The sequence below is a fragment of the Balearica regulorum genome, chromosome 1, assembly GCF_011004875.1.
Source record: "Balearica regulorum gibbericeps isolate bBalReg1 chromosome 1, bBalReg1.pri, whole genome shotgun sequence".
Taxonomy (NCBI): Eukaryota; Metazoa; Chordata; class Aves; order Gruiformes; family Gruidae; genus Balearica; species Balearica regulorum.
Window position 1 is genome coordinate 100,534,043 of NC_046184.1, and position 18,445 is coordinate 100,552,487.

Below are 18,445 nucleotides of genomic sequence, written 5' to 3' on the forward strand. Positions count from 1 at the left end.
TCTGTTTGTACACTGTCTATCCTTAATCTTTGTGAATCTCTTTGTTCCTTTTTTTTTTTCTTTTTTTGGTGCTTCTCCTAGGTGCTTGTTTTTTCTTTGTAATCTTTTTTCTCTATTCAACAGCCTGTCTCTTCATCTGACAGTGCTCAAGCAATTTCTGGACTGCCTTGGAGTAATTTCCTGCAGCAAGTAGTTGTGTCTTAGCTTGCTAAATCTTTATCTGTAGAAGAATGGCAACAGTGACTAAATAAAAGATTATGCTATTACCATTCCACAACAAATTCTTGATGGTGTTGCCCAAAGTTTTTTTCCATCAATAATATTACAGAAATGAATGCAGCCACAGGAGAAGCAAGGTTGCGGTGGAAGTATTTGTTGATTCTTTTGTAGTCTTACTGATCCAAGCTGTCCCTGGGTATCAGCTGAAATCAGTGAAGGTCTAGGTGACCTCACTCTCTTCATTAGCTGAAGTTCACCTTAAGATAAAGGTGCTTTCATGGAGACTCCCCTGGGTTTATACAGGGTTCTCAATGCCTGAGTGGATCTTGCTGAGGACCTCAGTGGGTTAAGAGGTTTTTTATATGGCTTGGAGAAGGGCTGAGCACCAGGGCAAAGACCGAGGCTGGTATCTTGCTGTGGGACAGGCTGAACGTAGAGGTTACTAGGAAAACCTACAGTTAGGGCTACAGCCATTTCATCTACCACAAACTAGCGGGACTTGTGGCATTTAATGCCCATGCACTAAAGTTAGTTGTCTCTATGTGTTTCTGCATATAAATATATATGACTTGCTACTTGTACCTGGGTCATTTTATTTAGCATCAGAGTAATGCACTTGTATCTATCCTTAAGTAATGTTTTAAGATCTGAAAATGTATGCCTGTTTTCTTGCAGCCAAGCTCGTCTTGAGCTCACCTGCTTGGGAATGTTTTTCCATTCATTTGGGAATGCTTGATGCAATCAATCTGTATGATTTTGCGTTATTGTTAACTTACGAGGTCAGCAGTTATTCTACAGAATCATACCATCACAGAGTAGTTCAGGTTGGAAGGGACCTTAGTAGGTCTTTAATTAAGATTTGTACTTAACAGTGTTCTCCTGTCCTTCAGTTTCTCTCTCTCTCTCATTTTGGTAATATGAATGAAAACCAGTGTTTAATGTATTTGAATATGTGTGGTTGAAACTTGGTATGTTAAGATACTAGGGTTGATGCTTCCTATATTCTACATAAGTCACGTTCCATCAGTTAATCTGGCTGGCTTTTGCTGTCTTTGTTTTAATTTTAAATAAATTATATCTTTCTCCTAAAGGCTATCATAAAGCTTTTATAAACAGCAGTGTGCTTTATTTCTGGATTCTGTTCCTACAGTTTCTGTAGACAAAATGTACAAAGTCAATGGAAGTTGTGAGCCCTCACCAGTGTGGTACACAACAGAAGACTGGAAATATATACCTCAAAATCGGAATTTTTTTTTTTCCATCTTTCTGTTTCAGTTGTAATAATATTAGAGAAAAAAACTGAAACAGAAATGTGACTAAATTAGCTCCTTTGTTTTTATTTGCTACTCTATATAATTCTATGTAAAAGCAAAGTTATAAAATTTTATTCTTTTTGCTTCTTTTAGGGTTAGTTTTAGGCATTGAACACTGTAATCAGAGTTCCCATTGCATAATCGTATAGCACTAAGGAGCCATTTGGGGTTTTTTTGTAGATAAATGTAAAAATCATCTCACAGTTTTTTAATATTTTTAAATTGTATCTCATGTTAAATTTTGTTTGTCCTCTACTTTGACTACTGTATTTACAAATTATTATTATCCTGAACACATAAAATCTGTAACGAAGTGCTCTGTGAGAACAAAAATAAGAGCAGTAGGAGAGGCTTGTTCCTCGGTTTGTTACTGAGCTGCAGTGCTTTTTAAAAAAATTCATTGTCTAAGTAGTGCAACTTGGCAGACTGACATGATTTGTAAGTTTTAGACAACGGGTTAAAGAAATCCTCAGTTTAGATCTGACCTTTACAGCTCAGGCTCCTCTCTCATTCCTTCTGCGTTTTAATAAAAACAATGTCTACCAGAATAAAGCTAGCGTCATATTTTGTACTGCTTTGGTAACCTTTGCATTTTGTTTTTCCAGAATGCCAGATTCACCTGGTGAAGTTCCAGAATATCCTTTGTTTGTTTCAGTCAGTGACTGGCTGGACTCCATAAAAATGGGTCAGTACAAAAATAACTTCATGGCAGCAGGTTTCACAACTTTGGATATGGTTTCAAGAATGAGTATTGAGTAAGTATGTAATCTGTTATCCCTACAGTGACTAATCAATCTGAATTTCTTTGGATGCTGCAGTGATGTAATTATCGTGATGTATGGAACAGAGCTTTCATTTCCTTTCCTACCTAAGCTAATGAAGGACAAATGCAGTTTTTTTACCAAAATGATGCAGGAAAAAGATGTAATTAATAGACCCAGAACTGACAGTTTCATTCTGTGACCATAACAAACACTGCTAAAGTTCAGGCAGAGAACATCCTTAAATGTTTCTTGTGGAGTCAGTTTTGATCTAGACCACTGAAATCAGTGGCAAAAATCTTTTCTTACTTTGCTGTGAAAATCATTGAGCCCATGTCAGTCCTCGTGTGGAAGTTGTTCTATGCCTTGCTGCCCTTCTTCAACCATCTCCGACTCCCCTCTATCATTCTTTAAATGAAAACACTGCACCCAGTGTATAAGGGTTTAGGCAAACCAGGGATTAATATGGTAGCGTAATTATATGATCTATTTTGTTCTCTGTTCCCTTCCCATTAATTCCTAATCTTTTATTTGATGCTGGGACTATCTGTATCAATAATGGTAATGGTCAGTTAAAACTCGGTAATTTTTCATGTGAAATTAGGACTGGTTTTCTCCCATGTGTATCACTTTACATTCACCTACATTGAATTTCATCTGCTGCTTTATGGAGTGGTCACTTAGTCTTACAATATCCTTCTAAAACTCTTCAAGGCTGGCCCTTTCCTTTACTGCCTTGAACAATCCAGTCTCACCAACTTTTTCACCTCTACGCTCACCTGTTTTTCCAGACCATTTACTGATTTGTTGAACAGTAATGTTTGACATTATCCCATGAAGGTCCCTGCAGGTTTCCATTGATGACTACATTGTAAAACCTGACAACTTGCTCCTAACCTCCTGTCTTTAAACCAATTATTTAATCATGTAAAGACATTCTTATGCCATAGCTCCTTACTTTCCTTATAAAGTTTTGATGAGGAATCTTCTGTAAAGCTTTTGGAAATCCAAGTAGAGCGTATCAAATGGATCACCTTCATCCATATGTATGCTCACTCCTCCACTGGAAACAATTTTCTAAAATAGGACTTTGCAAAAGCCATAGTGATTCAAGTAGATCATTTATCCAAGCATCCAATAATTCTGTACTTTACTGTAATTTCTATTATGCCCTGTAATGATTTCAGACTCGCAGGTCCGTAGTTCCCCAGATCTCCCATGGAAACTTTTTGTTTTGCCTGGCACCACTCTCCATGCCTCAGGCGCCAAGAAATTTTTGAGCAAGTGGAACAGAACTGATAACCCCCTCTCTCACATCTCTGTTAGTAATTCAACTCCTTCATCCTTGAAAATAATTAAATACATATAGTCTTGTTCTGGAGGTGGCTTGTCGCTTGTTTTTTCAGCTTGTCTATAACTTCTTCTGCAGTCACTTCAACTTCAGACAGATCCGCTGACAAGTATTCTATAAAGGTTCTGGCATGGGCGTCACTTCAGTTTCTTCCTCAGTGAATATCAACTCAAGTAATTGGTTTAGTCTTCCACTAGTGGCCAGTCTTTCAGCGCTCTTTTATACCCAAATCATCATTAGGCTCCACAGATGCCCTGGCAGGGTTCTTGTACCCCAGTGAGCTTGCAGAAAGATTTGAGTTTTATTATTAGATGTCTTTTTTCTGCTTGTTCTTCAAGTTTCTTTTTAGCCTGCCTCACTGTGCTTTTACAGCTAATCTGCCTAAGGTTACGATCTTTTCTACTTTCTTTCTTTAGATACCACTTCAGCTTTTTGAAAGATTCCTTCTGTCTTCAAATAACCTCCGTTACCCAGGCCTACTGGCTTCTTTCTGAGCTTTATCAGGCCTTCCTTAATAGGTCCTATGCATTGTTCCTGCATTTCTAATACCACTCCCCCCTGTAAAGGTTTATTCTTTTAGCTGACTCTTTTTAGCTTCTAAGACACTCAGTATTTTTGCATAGCCCCTGCTGACCTTAAGTGCTGTGTGTCATCCCCCATGTGGACGTTAACCCCAAGTACATAATAACTGCTGCTATCCAGTGGCTCTTCATCTGGAGGAGTCAGAGTTGGGTATCTTGAACTGAAAATCTGAATCTCAGAATCTCATCCCATGGGCTTCTTTACTAGCTATATTGTTAAACAACTTTATAGGGTATCTAAACAGGCGATGCCTATGGTATGTCCCAGCGTGGGATTTGCACAACTGACAGGGCTTATCTGAAGTTTCCTGCTCTCACCACCTCTGTGATCTTTCTCTGCATATTGCAGTTGGTGATGTTTAGGGAACGACTGAGCTAGTGGATTGTGCTGGATGCTTTGAGCAACCTGGTCTAGTGGAGGGTGTCCCTGCCCATGGCAGGGGGGTTGGAACTAGATGATGTCTAAGGTCCCTTCCAACCCAAACCGTTCTATGATTCTATGCTGAGGGCTGTTGACTTCGTTCTTGCCAAAAATTCAGGCTTTGGGTGAGCTACCCGTTCTGGAGTACAGGTCTAGATGAGATGAAGGGAAACCAGGAGGCAAATCTGGGTCGAGCTGGAAGATTCACTGCTATTCTGATCTTTAGACCATCTCTCACCACCATTGCCCAAATCATCAGAAGCACAGCCTCTGTTATTTCAGTCTCAGGACTGCAAGAGTGAGCGTATCAGCTGTGTTCCTTTGCAAGTATGAGTAGGAAACATTTGTTACTAACACATTACTAAAATGGGCTATTAGATCCCACCTTTTAAGTTCTTCCTCAAGATCTGAAAAAATTACTTGACTGTATCACAACAGATACCACTGCTCTAAGAGTTTTTTGGTTTTTTTTTCTTAAATGGATGTCTTCAAAAATTTGGAATTGACAGGTGTAGAAAACGTGAAGATTTGCAGCTTTCTTATATGTCCCAGTCAGGAAGATAAACTGTCCTCAAGTAGAGCAATTCTCAGGTATTTCTAGTCTTTTGTGTGCAAGAGGCTTTACTATACCTGCATCCAAGATGAAACTTTTTATCTTACAGTGACATTAGAAGAATTGGAGTTGTACTCATTGGACACCAGAGACGAATAGTCAGCAGTTTACAGACTTTGCGGTTACACATGATGCACATACAGGAGAAAGGATTTCATGTATGAAAGTACTAGAATCAACTGTGTTTTGTGCCTCAGCATTTCTAAAATGGAAAAATATTCTCATTCTTCCCTTCTGCTCTTCCCAACTTCAAGAACTTCAGTCTCCTCTTCAGACTATAAAAGTACTTCTATGTTAATGCTTCCAAATGGGAATTTTTAATCACACTGCATAGCTCCTCCGCCAGTTATCTGCCGATAGAATCCTGGCCTATTGCAAGACTCTTGCTACACATTGATGAATAACTCAGCATGGATGTGTAACTGTGTATAACAGTATTTGGGAAACTTTCATGAACTTACTTGAAAGTAGTAATCTATTTGGCCTGGTGTGGCTTCTTTATTGATGTATTTAGAGTTTGCTGGTAGATCAAAAAGTATTTGACTTCTTTCATGTTCTGTGATCATGTAACTTCCAATACCAAATGTGCAATCAAGAAGTTTGACATAAATATTTATTTTATTTCTTAATTAAATCCAAATGTATGGATCCTATCCTTATATTACTTTATAATAGTTTGAATGCTGGTAAGGCGGTGCCTCAAAATGTTAGTATTGTTTGCAGAAATGACTGATGATTTTATGTAGTGAGTATTCATTGTGTGAATAATTGGGAGGATAGTGAGAGAAATCTGTTTGAAATCTTAAGGTCCTTGATTTTGAATTATTTTAGCACTTGACACTTTTTATGCTTTAAATTTTAGATTAGGTTGGAAAATTTGTTCGTCCATGGGATTTTTCACCACCCTAGACCTTCTTTGTTTTTTTTTAATACTCAGCATTTGCTTCTACTACGTGGCAAATTATCACTGGAAAACTGATTTTAACGCTTCCATAGCCATGTGTAAAACATGGTTGTCAGCTATATTGTGGCCACATAGACTTCAGAAAGCTTTCTGTTCCAAAAATGCAGGCCTCTGCTGCTTGAACTAAGCATAATTTCCACCAGTGGTAGTAGACCTTAAGAGGGCCAGCCACCAGTGGGGTGATGTGTTTATTCCCATAGGAGCAGGCTGGCCATATCATCCTCCAGTTGAGGGCAGTGGTACAACCACCAACTAATGCTGGAAGTTATACTCTGCGGTATTCAATTAGCTTGTACATAGGCAGAAAAGGAGATGTAGGACAGCAGTGTAATAATATGTTGCCTTGAGTCTACTTCTAACTGCTTTTAGAAGTAAAAAGCAGACTCTGCTGAAATGGAGCTCTGGTTACTACGGGCTAGATCTTCATTTAGTACAGATATCTGAATGACATCAAAGACAATTACCTTTAGAACTCTTCAATAGCCATATTTACATGCAAGAAAATGGCTGCAAAGGCCTAACATAATATTTGTACCTCTGTAAGACTTACAGCTTTCATGTTTTATTCAGACAACTTACACAGACGTGCTGGGCTACGTTTCCAAACTTTTGCATGGGATATGCGCTACTGGGAACAGGGGAACGAGCGCATGTCTGCGTGCTGTAGAAGTCACGCGCAGATCTACGTGCATGTCACATGTAAACTGGGTGCAGATGCTTTTGTTGATTTATACATTGTTTGGAGGACTTTTTGAGTTACGTGGCATTCCAATATACGCAAGCATTACAACTCTTCCGTTAAAACGTGCATTTGGGTAATTAGTATAATATATGTGTATATCAAAATTAACTAACTACTTTATGTAATCATAATGATATTTACTGCTTAATTTACAGCTTGTAGATCAAAATGTATTTCCTAACTCTTGGAAAAGGTTGCCATTGTATACCAGTGGCAAAGAAGGAAAATTGTAAAGCAACTCAGAAAAGATTATGCTTCCAACCAGTTCACAGAGTAAAACACGCTAGGCCTGATTCACTGTTCTCACTTTATGTTGGAATAACTGCATTAATTTAAGTGGGATAACGGTAGTGCACTAAGTAAATTTTCCTTTCTTCCCTTTAAAAAAAAAACAAACAAAACCCAGATTTAACTGAGGAACAAGTTTTCTAAAGATCAGGATTCATCGGTGTTCTGCAATGCCAATTCTATGAGTTTGTTCAAAGAAGGGCAGCTCCAGTCCTATTCTAGCTACAAAGGTAACTTTGTCAGCATGAGTAGTCCCGCTGAACTCAGTAGGACTGTACAAGCATGTGCGTTTCACAGGATCACAGGCCTTTAGTGGGGAAAAAAAGCGTTTGTTCTTTTCTGTGACTGTCACTTGAAAAATTCTGCCCCAGTTCTACATCTGAATAATTTTTTGGTAAGGGTTCTCTTATGGAAAGAAAATCATGCTTACCTGAAGCTTTTTAAAAAATACTATAATCACAAAGTAATTGAAAAGTTGATTTTCCTTTATCATTTTGTTATCCATTTTGCCTGTCATTGCTTCCGTGGCCATCAACTTGACATCTGTGGAAGGAGCCTCTCTCACAATTAAATACATTACCGAGGAGGTATGAGTCTGTTATTTGTTAATGGGGTTCAAAATTACTCATAACTCATCCAAACCATGTATGTGCACTTTTAAATTCTCCTTTGCACATTTATTCATTCCCGGTAGTGTGGATGCAGAGCAGTATGTTACATACACACAACCTGGATATATTTCATGGAAATTAATTTCCAAATTTATCACACTAATGAAAATATATTTTCAATAGAAAAAAATATAACAATATTAAAACACTTATTAATCAGATATATTTTTTTATATAAACAAGAGTTTGGGTAACCAGAAAGGAAAGAACAAGGGATTCTTTGGGTGAGGACATTTATTAAAAACATTGTAAATCCAGGATTTTTTGGGTTTATACAGCTTGGGTTTTTGTTGTTGTTGTAGTGCAGTGTGACACTTTTATAATAGTTATTCCTGATCAAATTTACATTTTCCCATTTTGGAAACATTTTATTTGCTCTTGCTCTGATTCCAAGCCTATTCTTGTTTTGTTTTTTCCTATTTTTTTATTTAAAAACAAGCAAAAAACCAACAGGTGTTATTTTTCAAATGTGAGCTTAATTCTTTGCAGGCCCCAAATGTGTATAAGAAATTAGAGTAACTTTCTTTGTTACAGAGTATAGTTTCTTCAGGTGAAAATTAGCTCTATTTAGTTATCCTGAATATTGCAATGTGCAGTTAGAGTTTAAGTTTAAACAAATTTAAGTAAATCTAGTAGGCTGGTTTTGAGAATCTGGCCCACATTGCAGAGTGCTTCTTAACTAAAAGTACTCATTGAAAGTTCACAAAATATAGTGTGCATAATATGCAAGCCAAAAAAAAAAAAAAAAGGCATTAAAATGTGGACACAAGGAAATAGTTCTAAGTTATTTACAAGTAATATCCATGTGTAGATTTTTCTCACAGATCTGACTGTTGTTAATCTACAATGTTACTACTACTTGTGTATCACTTCCGCCTCCAAAGCATTGCTTAAGTGAGGGCCTTGACAGCTAAGCAGGACCAGGTTAGTGTCTCTTGGCCATCAAGTGCACTGCCCCAGCTGTCCATCATGTGCCAACCACAGTGCTTCCAATGTTGACTGACAAGTAACTTGGATGTCCATGCAGCCAATGGGGTGGTCATCTAACATGGAAACCATATCAGTCATCCTTACTCAAGCTATCCCTATTTGTCAGAGCCTTGAGATGTATTGGGAGGAATAATTTAATTATTCTACCTAATTTTGGAGGTCTGCATTTGAGCTAGTCATCCGAGGTTCCCTTTTAATCAGTGAAGTGGGCTCCTGTAGGGTGTGAATCATCTGATAAATTTAATTATTTACCTCTGGGTTAGATGAGTTGTGCCAAAGAAGCACCTGTTTCTCTGCATTCAAAGAGATCAAAATGACCAGCTCATATGCAGGCATCTGTGTTTGGTCAGATGAATCTCATGCACTGATTGTATCCAGTCCTCATGCTGAACCTGTGAAAAAGAGAGGATCTTGTCCGTAATGCTGGTGTTAAAATTGAACAAGTTACAGCAGAAGATTTAGTAGATTTTGCTCATGAGGGGTGTGCACATTGGAATTACTGAGAAGCAATGGGACTCCATGGGGTGAAAGGAAGAGAATTGAGCTATGTAATTTAAAGTTTTCTTAAACAAAAGTTACCCTTTTTGTTTCCATGAATGTAAATTCAGTGTCTGACCAGTAAAACCTTATACACATGCTATGCTTTAAGGCATCAGCCAAGACTTTTCAGCTTAAGGCAATCCTTTAATTGCAAATAGTGCACTCAACAATAAATTCAATTAAATTAGTTGTTCTGGACAAAGCATTCTGGGTCCAAAATTGTATTCAGTATTAGCTGGATTATTCTGACATGGAACTCCTAGACTGTAGTACTTTGACTTTTCTGTAATTTAAGACTGACTATCCATTTTCCATTTTTTTATACGATGAGCCTAACACTGGGCTCTGTTACCTTCTTTTTCAATGCAGGTTCATACAGGATGCAAAGGTGGGCCATAAGTAATGTACAAATGTATTTTATTCAGATCCAGTAGAGATTTAATATGTGGCATAGCTGGGACTGTGGAGGTGCCTAGTAAGACTGTATTAACCACAGCAGTTTCCATGTTTGAATGACCCCATGGTACCATATCAGCCACCAAGGTAAAGCAGCATAGAACACACATTAACTTGTACTGAAAGCCAGTTGCTAAATTTCAGCTGGCCCCATTGCAAACTGAAGCATGTATTTAGCTGTTTTAACTCAGCTCATGCAATGCTTCTATGGGACATGTTCTGGCAGCTGAGAATTTCTCTTATGAACATCGGGTACCTGTAACTACCCTGTCCTGGGCTGAGTCTGTCTTGAGATATGTCCTGCAGAGAGTGGGAAGGAGGACTCACTTCTAATCCAGTCCTAATAAAAAGTCTGTCTTCCATTGCATCTTCTAGGAAAAGTGTTAAAAAGGGAGATACTTCACGCATGGCATTTGCACATTGTTGAAGAGCACTGTATTCTCTTAAACAGTTTTCTTCCAGAATACCTTTGTTCACCAAATGTAACTGATCTTTCCTGAATAAATGACAAAGATAATAATTTTTTTCTTTTTATAATGGTACTATAATGGTATTAATTTTTTGAGAGTGAGGGAAAGATCTGTTGGGCTGGGTTAACACTTAGTAGGACAGTGATCTTGAATCTTCCTGGAGAGACGAATCAGCACTGAAAAAAAAAAAAAATCCCTAAAGTCTACAATAAGGCGAAAAAGGAAGAACTGTCCATATTGTGCTAAGGAGCTCTAACAAAAAACAAAGGACTTGCATTAGACAGTTCCATGCACTTACAGCTCACAAATATCTTCTGTCATCATATACTGTATTTACTGTGCACACTGCTCATCCATGAGTGCTATGGTTGTATATAGTTCCTCAGATTATGGACCACGATATGTTGAGCACGTTATGGATATAAAATATTTGTCTATATGTACAGAAAGAATTGTAAATACAATGTATATCATAATGTCCGAGATTTTTCAAGCCTACAGAATTTAATTACCTAACTCCCAGTAACACTAATGGTATTGATCTGCTCCACTGACTTTTAAAACTTTTAACAGCATGCACTGTACGTGTATAGTACTTCCCCAACTTCCTTGGCTTGTTATCTGGAAATGGACAGCCTCTCTTTTCCTCCGCGGGCAGAAAAAACATTTTCAAACTGGCTTACAGAAAGCCGCCTGGTCACCTGATGCTGACCCTTCTACCACCACCACACCAAACCCCTTTTTACTGATTCTCTTCCGTACAACTAACTACTGCAGAAATCATCAGTGATCATAAAGGGGAAGCAAGGTGCCCATGAGCCAGCATCTCTAGTAAGATGTACTCCCTGCTATAAACAGGTTAAGTCACTCTGCTGAAGTCACCAAAAATGTATATAAATTATTTTATTTTAAATAGCTACTTATAGACACTTATGAGTTTAAAATGAGGGAAATTTTCAAGGAAATATGAGTAAGGATATGCCAGTAAAAACTATAAAAAGATGTGTTGAATTTTAGAAGGGAAAACCAACAAAATGGTTGATAAAAAATGAGGTTAAAATGGATTAGAGTTAAAATATATTTCCATATTTTATTTGTGAAATTATATAACACTACTTCAGTGAAATCTGTGTGTATGCCTCTTTAAATATTCTACACAAGTATCTCTTACCTTTCTTTCCTGCAAGAGATTTCCCAAGTACATCTCTCTTCCAGAAAGGCTCAGCATATTATCTGATTTTTCATACCTGTGTAATTAAACTGGAATAAAAAATGCCAAGTCATGACACTGAAGATATGGAAAAAAATATATTAAAAAGATCAGTCTCAAAATCATTTGAAGTTTTCATACCTGTTCTACTTTGTTCCTGTCCAAAATTTTGATCTCTGTCTAAGCATCTGAGCACTTAGACTAATAAGTAACTACACATGTGTCTCAGTAATAACCTATGTACTGTGCCATGCTCAGAAACTCCTGAATCTGTAAACGGTTACATGTTTGTGCAGGTTAATTAATATAAGGAGCCTGATTAGAAATGGAACTATTTTCATGAGTAGAGTCAGGCATAAAGGACTTGCAAATCCAAGTTCCTATAAAGTATTTGTAAGGCAGCATAAGGTAACATTATTTTGTCTTTTTTTTTTTTTTAATTTCATTACCTCATATGGTTTCCTTGAGGAGACCAGTATATTCTTTGATATTAGCATAGAACCTCCTGCATATATTTTTTTTGATATGTGAGGAGATATTGCTGACTTTTTTCTTCATTTGGGAAATACTACACATTTTGGGGAATATTCATCTCTAACATGCACATCATCAAACTGATTACAAATTTGTGAATAAACCATAATATTACACTAATACTTCTTCTATTGACAATTCAGTGAATAACTGCTAAGCAGCAGCATGTATGTTGAGCGGCAGATAAGCCAAAACCCTGGGACTGAAAATTCACAAGTCAAAGAGAAATCTAGCCTTCTGTATTATGAAGTGTGTGATGCCCAGGGCCTTGGCTATATAGAAAGCAACCTTGATTCTAGGATCTGGAAAATCGAATATGGGAGAAATCTGCATTGGAATCCAAATTTTCATTTCTCGTTGTGAATGATGAAAAAGTGCCCATTGAAACACTCAAGGGAGTATTTTCATAGTATCATCACAGCGTAAGGTTCTGAGGCTCCTCTACAGCAGTGATAGGCAAAAATCTAGTTGCTGGTTTTCCTGGGTCCATCCATGACAAAAACCTGGTAAAATTGTCATCATTTAGGTTAGAACCTCCAGGAGATAGAATTACATAACTGAAAGACTACTTTTTCTTCTTGTTGCATATTTGCTTTTTTGAGAGGAATCTGAATAAACTAAGAGTACAACTATCTGGTTAAGAATAGCTTACAAACTGAATTTTCAATTTCCTCTCAATTCAGACTGAGCTCTACTTGAGAATGATTAAGAGGCAAAAAGGAAAAGCAAAATAGGATTTATTTTTTTTAGAAGCTGAATACTCTCAGCTGTATAACTTACCATCACAGTCCCTTTATGTACAATAGGATTAGTTGAGAAAGATAAAGTGCAGCCACTGTTTCAAATCTGTAGATTATTTTAGTTACTAAATGCCAACTTTGGAAGTTCCATTTTGGTCTTGGGAAGGTTCTGCTCTAAAACACCTGGTATTTCCAAATCCTGCTGAAAGATTTTAATAAACTTTTTGATGGAGTAATTCCTGGAACAATGATGTAACTGTGAGGAATTAGATGCTGTGGTATCAATAGGCATGGTCTTGACCAAAATTCATGGGAGTTTGTTACTGACTTCAGTGGCAGTGAGATGAAGCCCTATGTTATATATACATTATGTAGGATTCAGCTCTCCAAACAAATTCTCCTTTCTTGCATCCCACCACTGTCATGTTTGATTTGTTAGAGAATCAGCACTTAGGAGGACACAGGCTGTCTTGTCATTCAAATGTATCACTAAAACTTTTTGCTAGTTTTAATTTTTCTGTTGAGAGTTTCAGGTTGAGATGTAGGTTGGCCATTCAGGGCATGATCCAAAATCAGTTAAATCCAGAAGAAGACATCAATAGACTGAAACAGGTTTTGGATCAAGAGTTTCCTATAAATTTGCATGGAAAGGATGGCCTCATCTAATAGGAGGAAAAGGAGTGCACTGAGCATAAAGGACAATGCTACTACCTCGGGGATGTGATGAAATAGATTATGGTTACCTTCAACATGGTAGAGCTGAATTGCAAGGTACAAAAGGTGGTTGCTGCACTGTTGTTTTATGTGGAATGGGCTACCATCTCTGAGTTTGGAATAAGTATGTAAAATGACCTGCACATCTAATAGAGTAGCTAACAGAAATGTTTTGGGGTTTGTTTTGTTTTGTTTTTTCCTAGAAAATCCCCCAAACTCCTGGATTTAAATTCAGGATAAATCCTCATCAAACAAACAGAACCGACAAAAAAAATAGGATTTGTCTATCTTTTTTCCTAAACATATACCATTATGCAATATGATCTCCCCTTCATAATAGCAGTTCTAGCTGATTATTTGCCTCTCTGAACAAGCTAGTGCATTGCAGTGTAAGTTTTGAGATTTGCCTGTTAATGAACGGCACAGTAGCAAATAAAATAACTAATGCCCTCCTACTGGTTCTGTTTACCGGACTCTTTTCTTAATTCCCCATCTCAAGAAAAACATCTTCCTCTAAAATTCCTAACACGTAAACACGTAAGCATTTTAAAGCTTATGGCTATGATTCCCTATCTGCCTCTCCCCAAGAAAGTTACCTTTGAATTGGCAGTGTAGCATTTTTAATACCAATTCTTTTGCAGCAATTTCTTCTTCCAACATTTCTACATAAGGTGGAGAGGGCTATTTCAGATTTAAAGTCAGAAAAGTTGTTTCTTAGTTAACGCTGGTGAAGGAACCAGATTCAGTCAGTACTTCAGTATATGTTGTTCTTACCTATGGCCTTATGTCTGCTTCTGTTGAGGCCAATGTCAAAATTCTCTGATGGTATCAGTTATATCACACACGGTGACGCCGTGACTGAAAACCCGGAGACTAACAAAAAGGGCTTGTTCTTGTTAATGCAGTACAACTCCTAGTGACTTTGGTAACAAAGCAGGTACTCTGCACTCCTCAGGATTGCATCTGCAGTTTAACAAGGAAAAAAAAAAATCTTTAAAAGATCATGTGAAACCCTATTTACTGAAAGGCAATAGTTTTTTTCCTAGCAAAGCAACCTTCCTTGTTTTAATTTTGTCATCATTTTTTTTAAAAAACAAAACACTTTCATTTACAGAAAAGATGCAAGAATAATATTTGACTAACTTCCAAAAATTAGCTTTGATTTTCTCTTGGAAGATAACGTGGTTGGTATGTTTTCTCAGGATAGCCTCTATTTCTGTGTATTGGTTTTAAATGTATTTGAATTAAGAAGGGGTTTAATCTCTGTCTCTTCTGTGAAATTAGATTGTACACAACTAAATATGACTGCTCTTCATAGTTTGCTGTTCTAGCATAGCCATAAAATGTATCAATGTAGGTGTATATATAAATAACTATTTGATGACAGACACTTTAGATTATATATTTAAGCAGCCATGTCAAAACTTTAAAGGTAGATGGCTTCAAAAGTAACAGTATAATCATAATACTCGCAAACTATTTTACAAACAAACCGTGGCCTCAGCACAGATCCGATACCCTTACCAGTAGTCCGAAACCCACCTTTTCTTTAAGGCCCCCAGATAACACTTGTTTTGCCGTTGCTTCTTTTCCTGTTACCAAGATGTATTTGAATAATGACAACTACCTGTAACTCAGTCTTCACCGTTCATCTCACAGAAAAGCAGCCTTGGTACCGTACCTCTAAGTTACATTTTCATCGGTCTGAACTTGTGTAGCACTGCGCACTGCAGGCACCATCCACTCGTTCTGAAACTGAACATTTCACAGCTGGTATCACTGGTTTCCCCCTGGGACTGCCTCACTCTTCAGAATGTCTTCTCTTCACGTGATACATCTCCCATACGTGCTCCCACTGCATTTTTCTTTCTGCCTTTTTGCCAGTTTCTGTTGTAGGAATAGCCAAGAAATAAAAAGCTTAATATACTGATTTGCAGTCCCAAGGGGAATTTACATTAGAAGTGAAGTTGTTATTATTTACTGAAAAGTGGTGTTATCTTCTTTTTTTATTACTATTATTCTATTCCTATGATAATATGATGTTCCATGTAAATTTTCATGTGCTGGTATGCCTACAAGTTAATAGTGTAATAGAATGCTCAGCTCTCAACATTAGGGTGTTTTTAAGGTAAATTGCATTACATATGCCATCTCTTTGCAGAAAGAATATGGGGTTTGGCAAAGCTACCTGCTGAGCAACATAATAAGATTTTTGTACAAAGTACAAGTTACTGATTATTATTGTATTTTATTTTTCTATGATTTCCTAAGAGGCATTATCAGGTCTTACAGATGGGGTAAGCCTGTTTATTAAGATATTTACTAGCAAATAAAAGTTACAGTACTGGTGGTTATTTTTGAGTTAATGGTGTTTGTTTTGCCTTAAGTTACTAATATAATGATACACAGTGACGCCTGTCATACATGATCATGCAAAAAAAAAAAAAAAACCAAAAAAAACCCCCCAAAACCCAGCTGCTTAACACAGGGTGGTGTACTAATAAAGATGGATCGGCAATATGTTCTAACACTTGAGATGCTTCAGGGTGTTGTTGTTTTCTTTCAGCTAAAGAATGCTTAATCATAGTGGCCTCTTCCATGCTTACCACTGAGCATTTATGCTCTGATAAATGCACATACACCTTGTCATAATGCACATACAGTTAACAACATCGGGAAAAAACTGTACACATTAAAAGTTCCAAACAACGGCACTCGCTCCTTCTTGAGAAACACTGGCAATCTGAATTTTAAATAGATTTTAATGTGCTATTAAGATTCTGCAGTACTGTTCACCCTCCTGACGGTGGTTCACTGAGCCATGCAACTCCTCCTCTAGCATTTTTCAAAACTCTCACTGACAAATGCAGTTTTAAAAGTGATTGTGCTATGGTAAATAATGCCAGGGCAATACACAGTGATTCACAAAGATACAAATGCCATATACAATAATCAGACCCTACCTCAAAAAGTTTAAAATCATAGTTTCATTTCATAACATCATTTATGCATGCAATACAAAACTGAACAGAAACATGTGTAGATTAATAGGAAATGAATGTCAGATGTCCACAGTCCATTGCATCCTGCATATTTTACATGGGAAGAGCTTTCTCATTAAGGACTGTCAAGTTTAACATAGTGTATATAATGAAGAATGAATATTTAATTTTAGATCTGATTTCAGAAATGCCTTTGCTTTTCTTTGTTCTTTGCTGAGTTTAGAACTAGTTCTTAGATATGGACTGATTTCAATATAAAAGTAGGAGATGGCACCATCCTCTAACACATACTTACCCCACAACCTTATTACCTTTCAGAAAGTGCTTGAACCCAGAATTTCACTGTGAGATAATACGCTACTTGTTTTTCCTCTAATGACTCATGTCACCATGAGGGAATCTCATCTTTTAGTTAGAACCTTTCTGGGTATAGGGAAATCACGAAATCACGATTGCAATTTACCTCAAACCTTTAATAATAATGAAAGCAACAATAAGAATTAAAAAGCCAACCAATAGACAAAATGTTTGTAGTATTTTTAATCTTTGACATTTAATGCGAAGCGCATTATAACTGGGAGCTTCTGACTTAAGATTTTTAGCAAAGAGAACTGTCCACGTGGCTATCAAACAACTCCTCTCCCTAGTTGAGACAGTAGACTGACAGCTGTGTTCAGCATATGTGAAAACAGATTAGAGTTTTTCAAAATGAGGGACGGAGCTCCATGAAAGAAAATTGCTTCTTCAAACCAAGGAGCAGTGCAGACCATCTTTTGGGAAGCAGAGGCAGAACCGTGCATTCCACCCCTCACTCATTGCTTATCTTTGTGAAGAACAAACCCAAAAATACACTTAGAATCTGGGGAATCACAGAAATACCAGATTGTAGTGAGGGGAGCGTAAGGGACTGAGTTGCTCCAGTTATTTGGCTTGCACTGCCAGTCTGTGAGGGGTGACTATGGGACAGCGTGCTGAGCTCTGAGGGTGTGCAGTGCTGGGCATGGAGCTGAACACCGGGAGCGGTGTAAGAACCATCTTTTTTTTTTTTACATCCTATGAATAGCTCCACGGAGGTGAGCTAGTGAGGAACGCTCACGCTACCGTTCCAGTTAAAAGCAGGGTGAGTCTTTTTAACTGCGTGCGATAAGTGCAGCAGCACAGCGAGTCACAGCACCACTTTTACAGAATTGAGAATAATTTTGGCAGCTAAATCTAAGTACGTGATACAAAGGAGACTGGCTTTTAGTTTATTTCTGCTCACGTCTGGAGCTCATTTTAAGTGACTGAAGTAAATTTAAGTTTGTGCAGCAGACCTAGAACCAGTCTGACTGGACTGTGCTACACACCAAAAAATTACTGAAGTGTATTTCTAGACATTGCGTCCAGCATGAGCAAGCTGCCTCCCTCCCAAACCCCAGCGGCTGGAACTACCTCAGTGACAGCGGGATTTAAGGTCTTCCCTGACCATTGTACTCCGCCGAACTGCCTGCTGAGGAGCAGGAGTTGCTGCGGACACCTCTGGTGTTGCTTTTTATTAGGTTTTTCTTCCTACCGACGCCAGAGGAGCAGAGGCCGGAAAAAAAATTACACAGGCGTTGGACACAGGGGATGAACGGGATGCGGTTCGTTCCTGTGATCAGTGCGTGACGCCTGCCCGCTGTGCGTGACAGGCGTCCGGGCGCAGCTGACGCGGCAACACGCGAAGCTGCCGGAGATTATGAGGTTCCCGAGTTAGGGTCCGCCTGCCCCGGAAGCCGTCCCGGGCAGAGGCGAGGCCGGGCCGGGCCAGGATCCGGACTCTCCGAGCGCCCCGGGCTCCCCATTCCCGCCGGCCCCTCAAACCCGCCGACGGCCGTTGGCCCGGC

At 38.1% G+C, this 18,445-nt stretch overlaps 1 protein-coding gene and 1 long non-coding RNA gene across 11 annotated transcripts in view; one reads left to right on the plus strand and one right to left on the minus strand.

Annotated features, from left to right (window-relative positions):
* Positions 1 to 5,448, plus strand: part of EPHA6 (EPH receptor A6) — a 511,564-nt gene extending 506,116 nt beyond the window's left edge. For 8 of the 9 annotated variants that reach the window (XM_075768276.1, XM_075768260.1, XM_075768301.1 and 5 more), the window contains 2 exons: positions 2,138 to 2,287; positions 5,309 to 5,448. In XM_075768276.1, coding sequence (XP_075624391.1) covers positions 2,138 to 2,287; positions 5,309 to 5,423 — 265 coding nt within the window. In that variant the 3' untranslated portion in view covers positions 5,424 to 5,448. Of the gene's footprint in view, positions 1 to 123; positions 255 to 2,137; positions 2,288 to 5,308 lie in introns of those variants that run through there. The other variant, XM_075768293.1, reaches the window with a different exon arrangement.
* Positions 5,449 to 6,869: 1,421 nt separating this feature from the next.
* On the minus strand, positions 6,870 to 16,079 carry LOC142604098 (uncharacterized). Of its 2 annotated transcripts, XR_012837997.1 has the most exons (5): positions 15,260 to 16,079; positions 14,353 to 14,541; positions 11,552 to 11,640; positions 10,167 to 10,556; positions 6,870 to 9,306 (listed from the first exon to the last, which is right to left on the minus strand). It is a non-coding gene; the product is annotated as an uncharacterized LOC142604098 (long non-coding RNA). The 2 variants fall into 2 exon arrangements; XR_012837995.1 differs by having other exon boundaries at positions 6,870 to 10,556; positions 15,260 to 16,069.
* Positions 16,080 to 18,445: the final 2,366 nt, after the last annotated feature.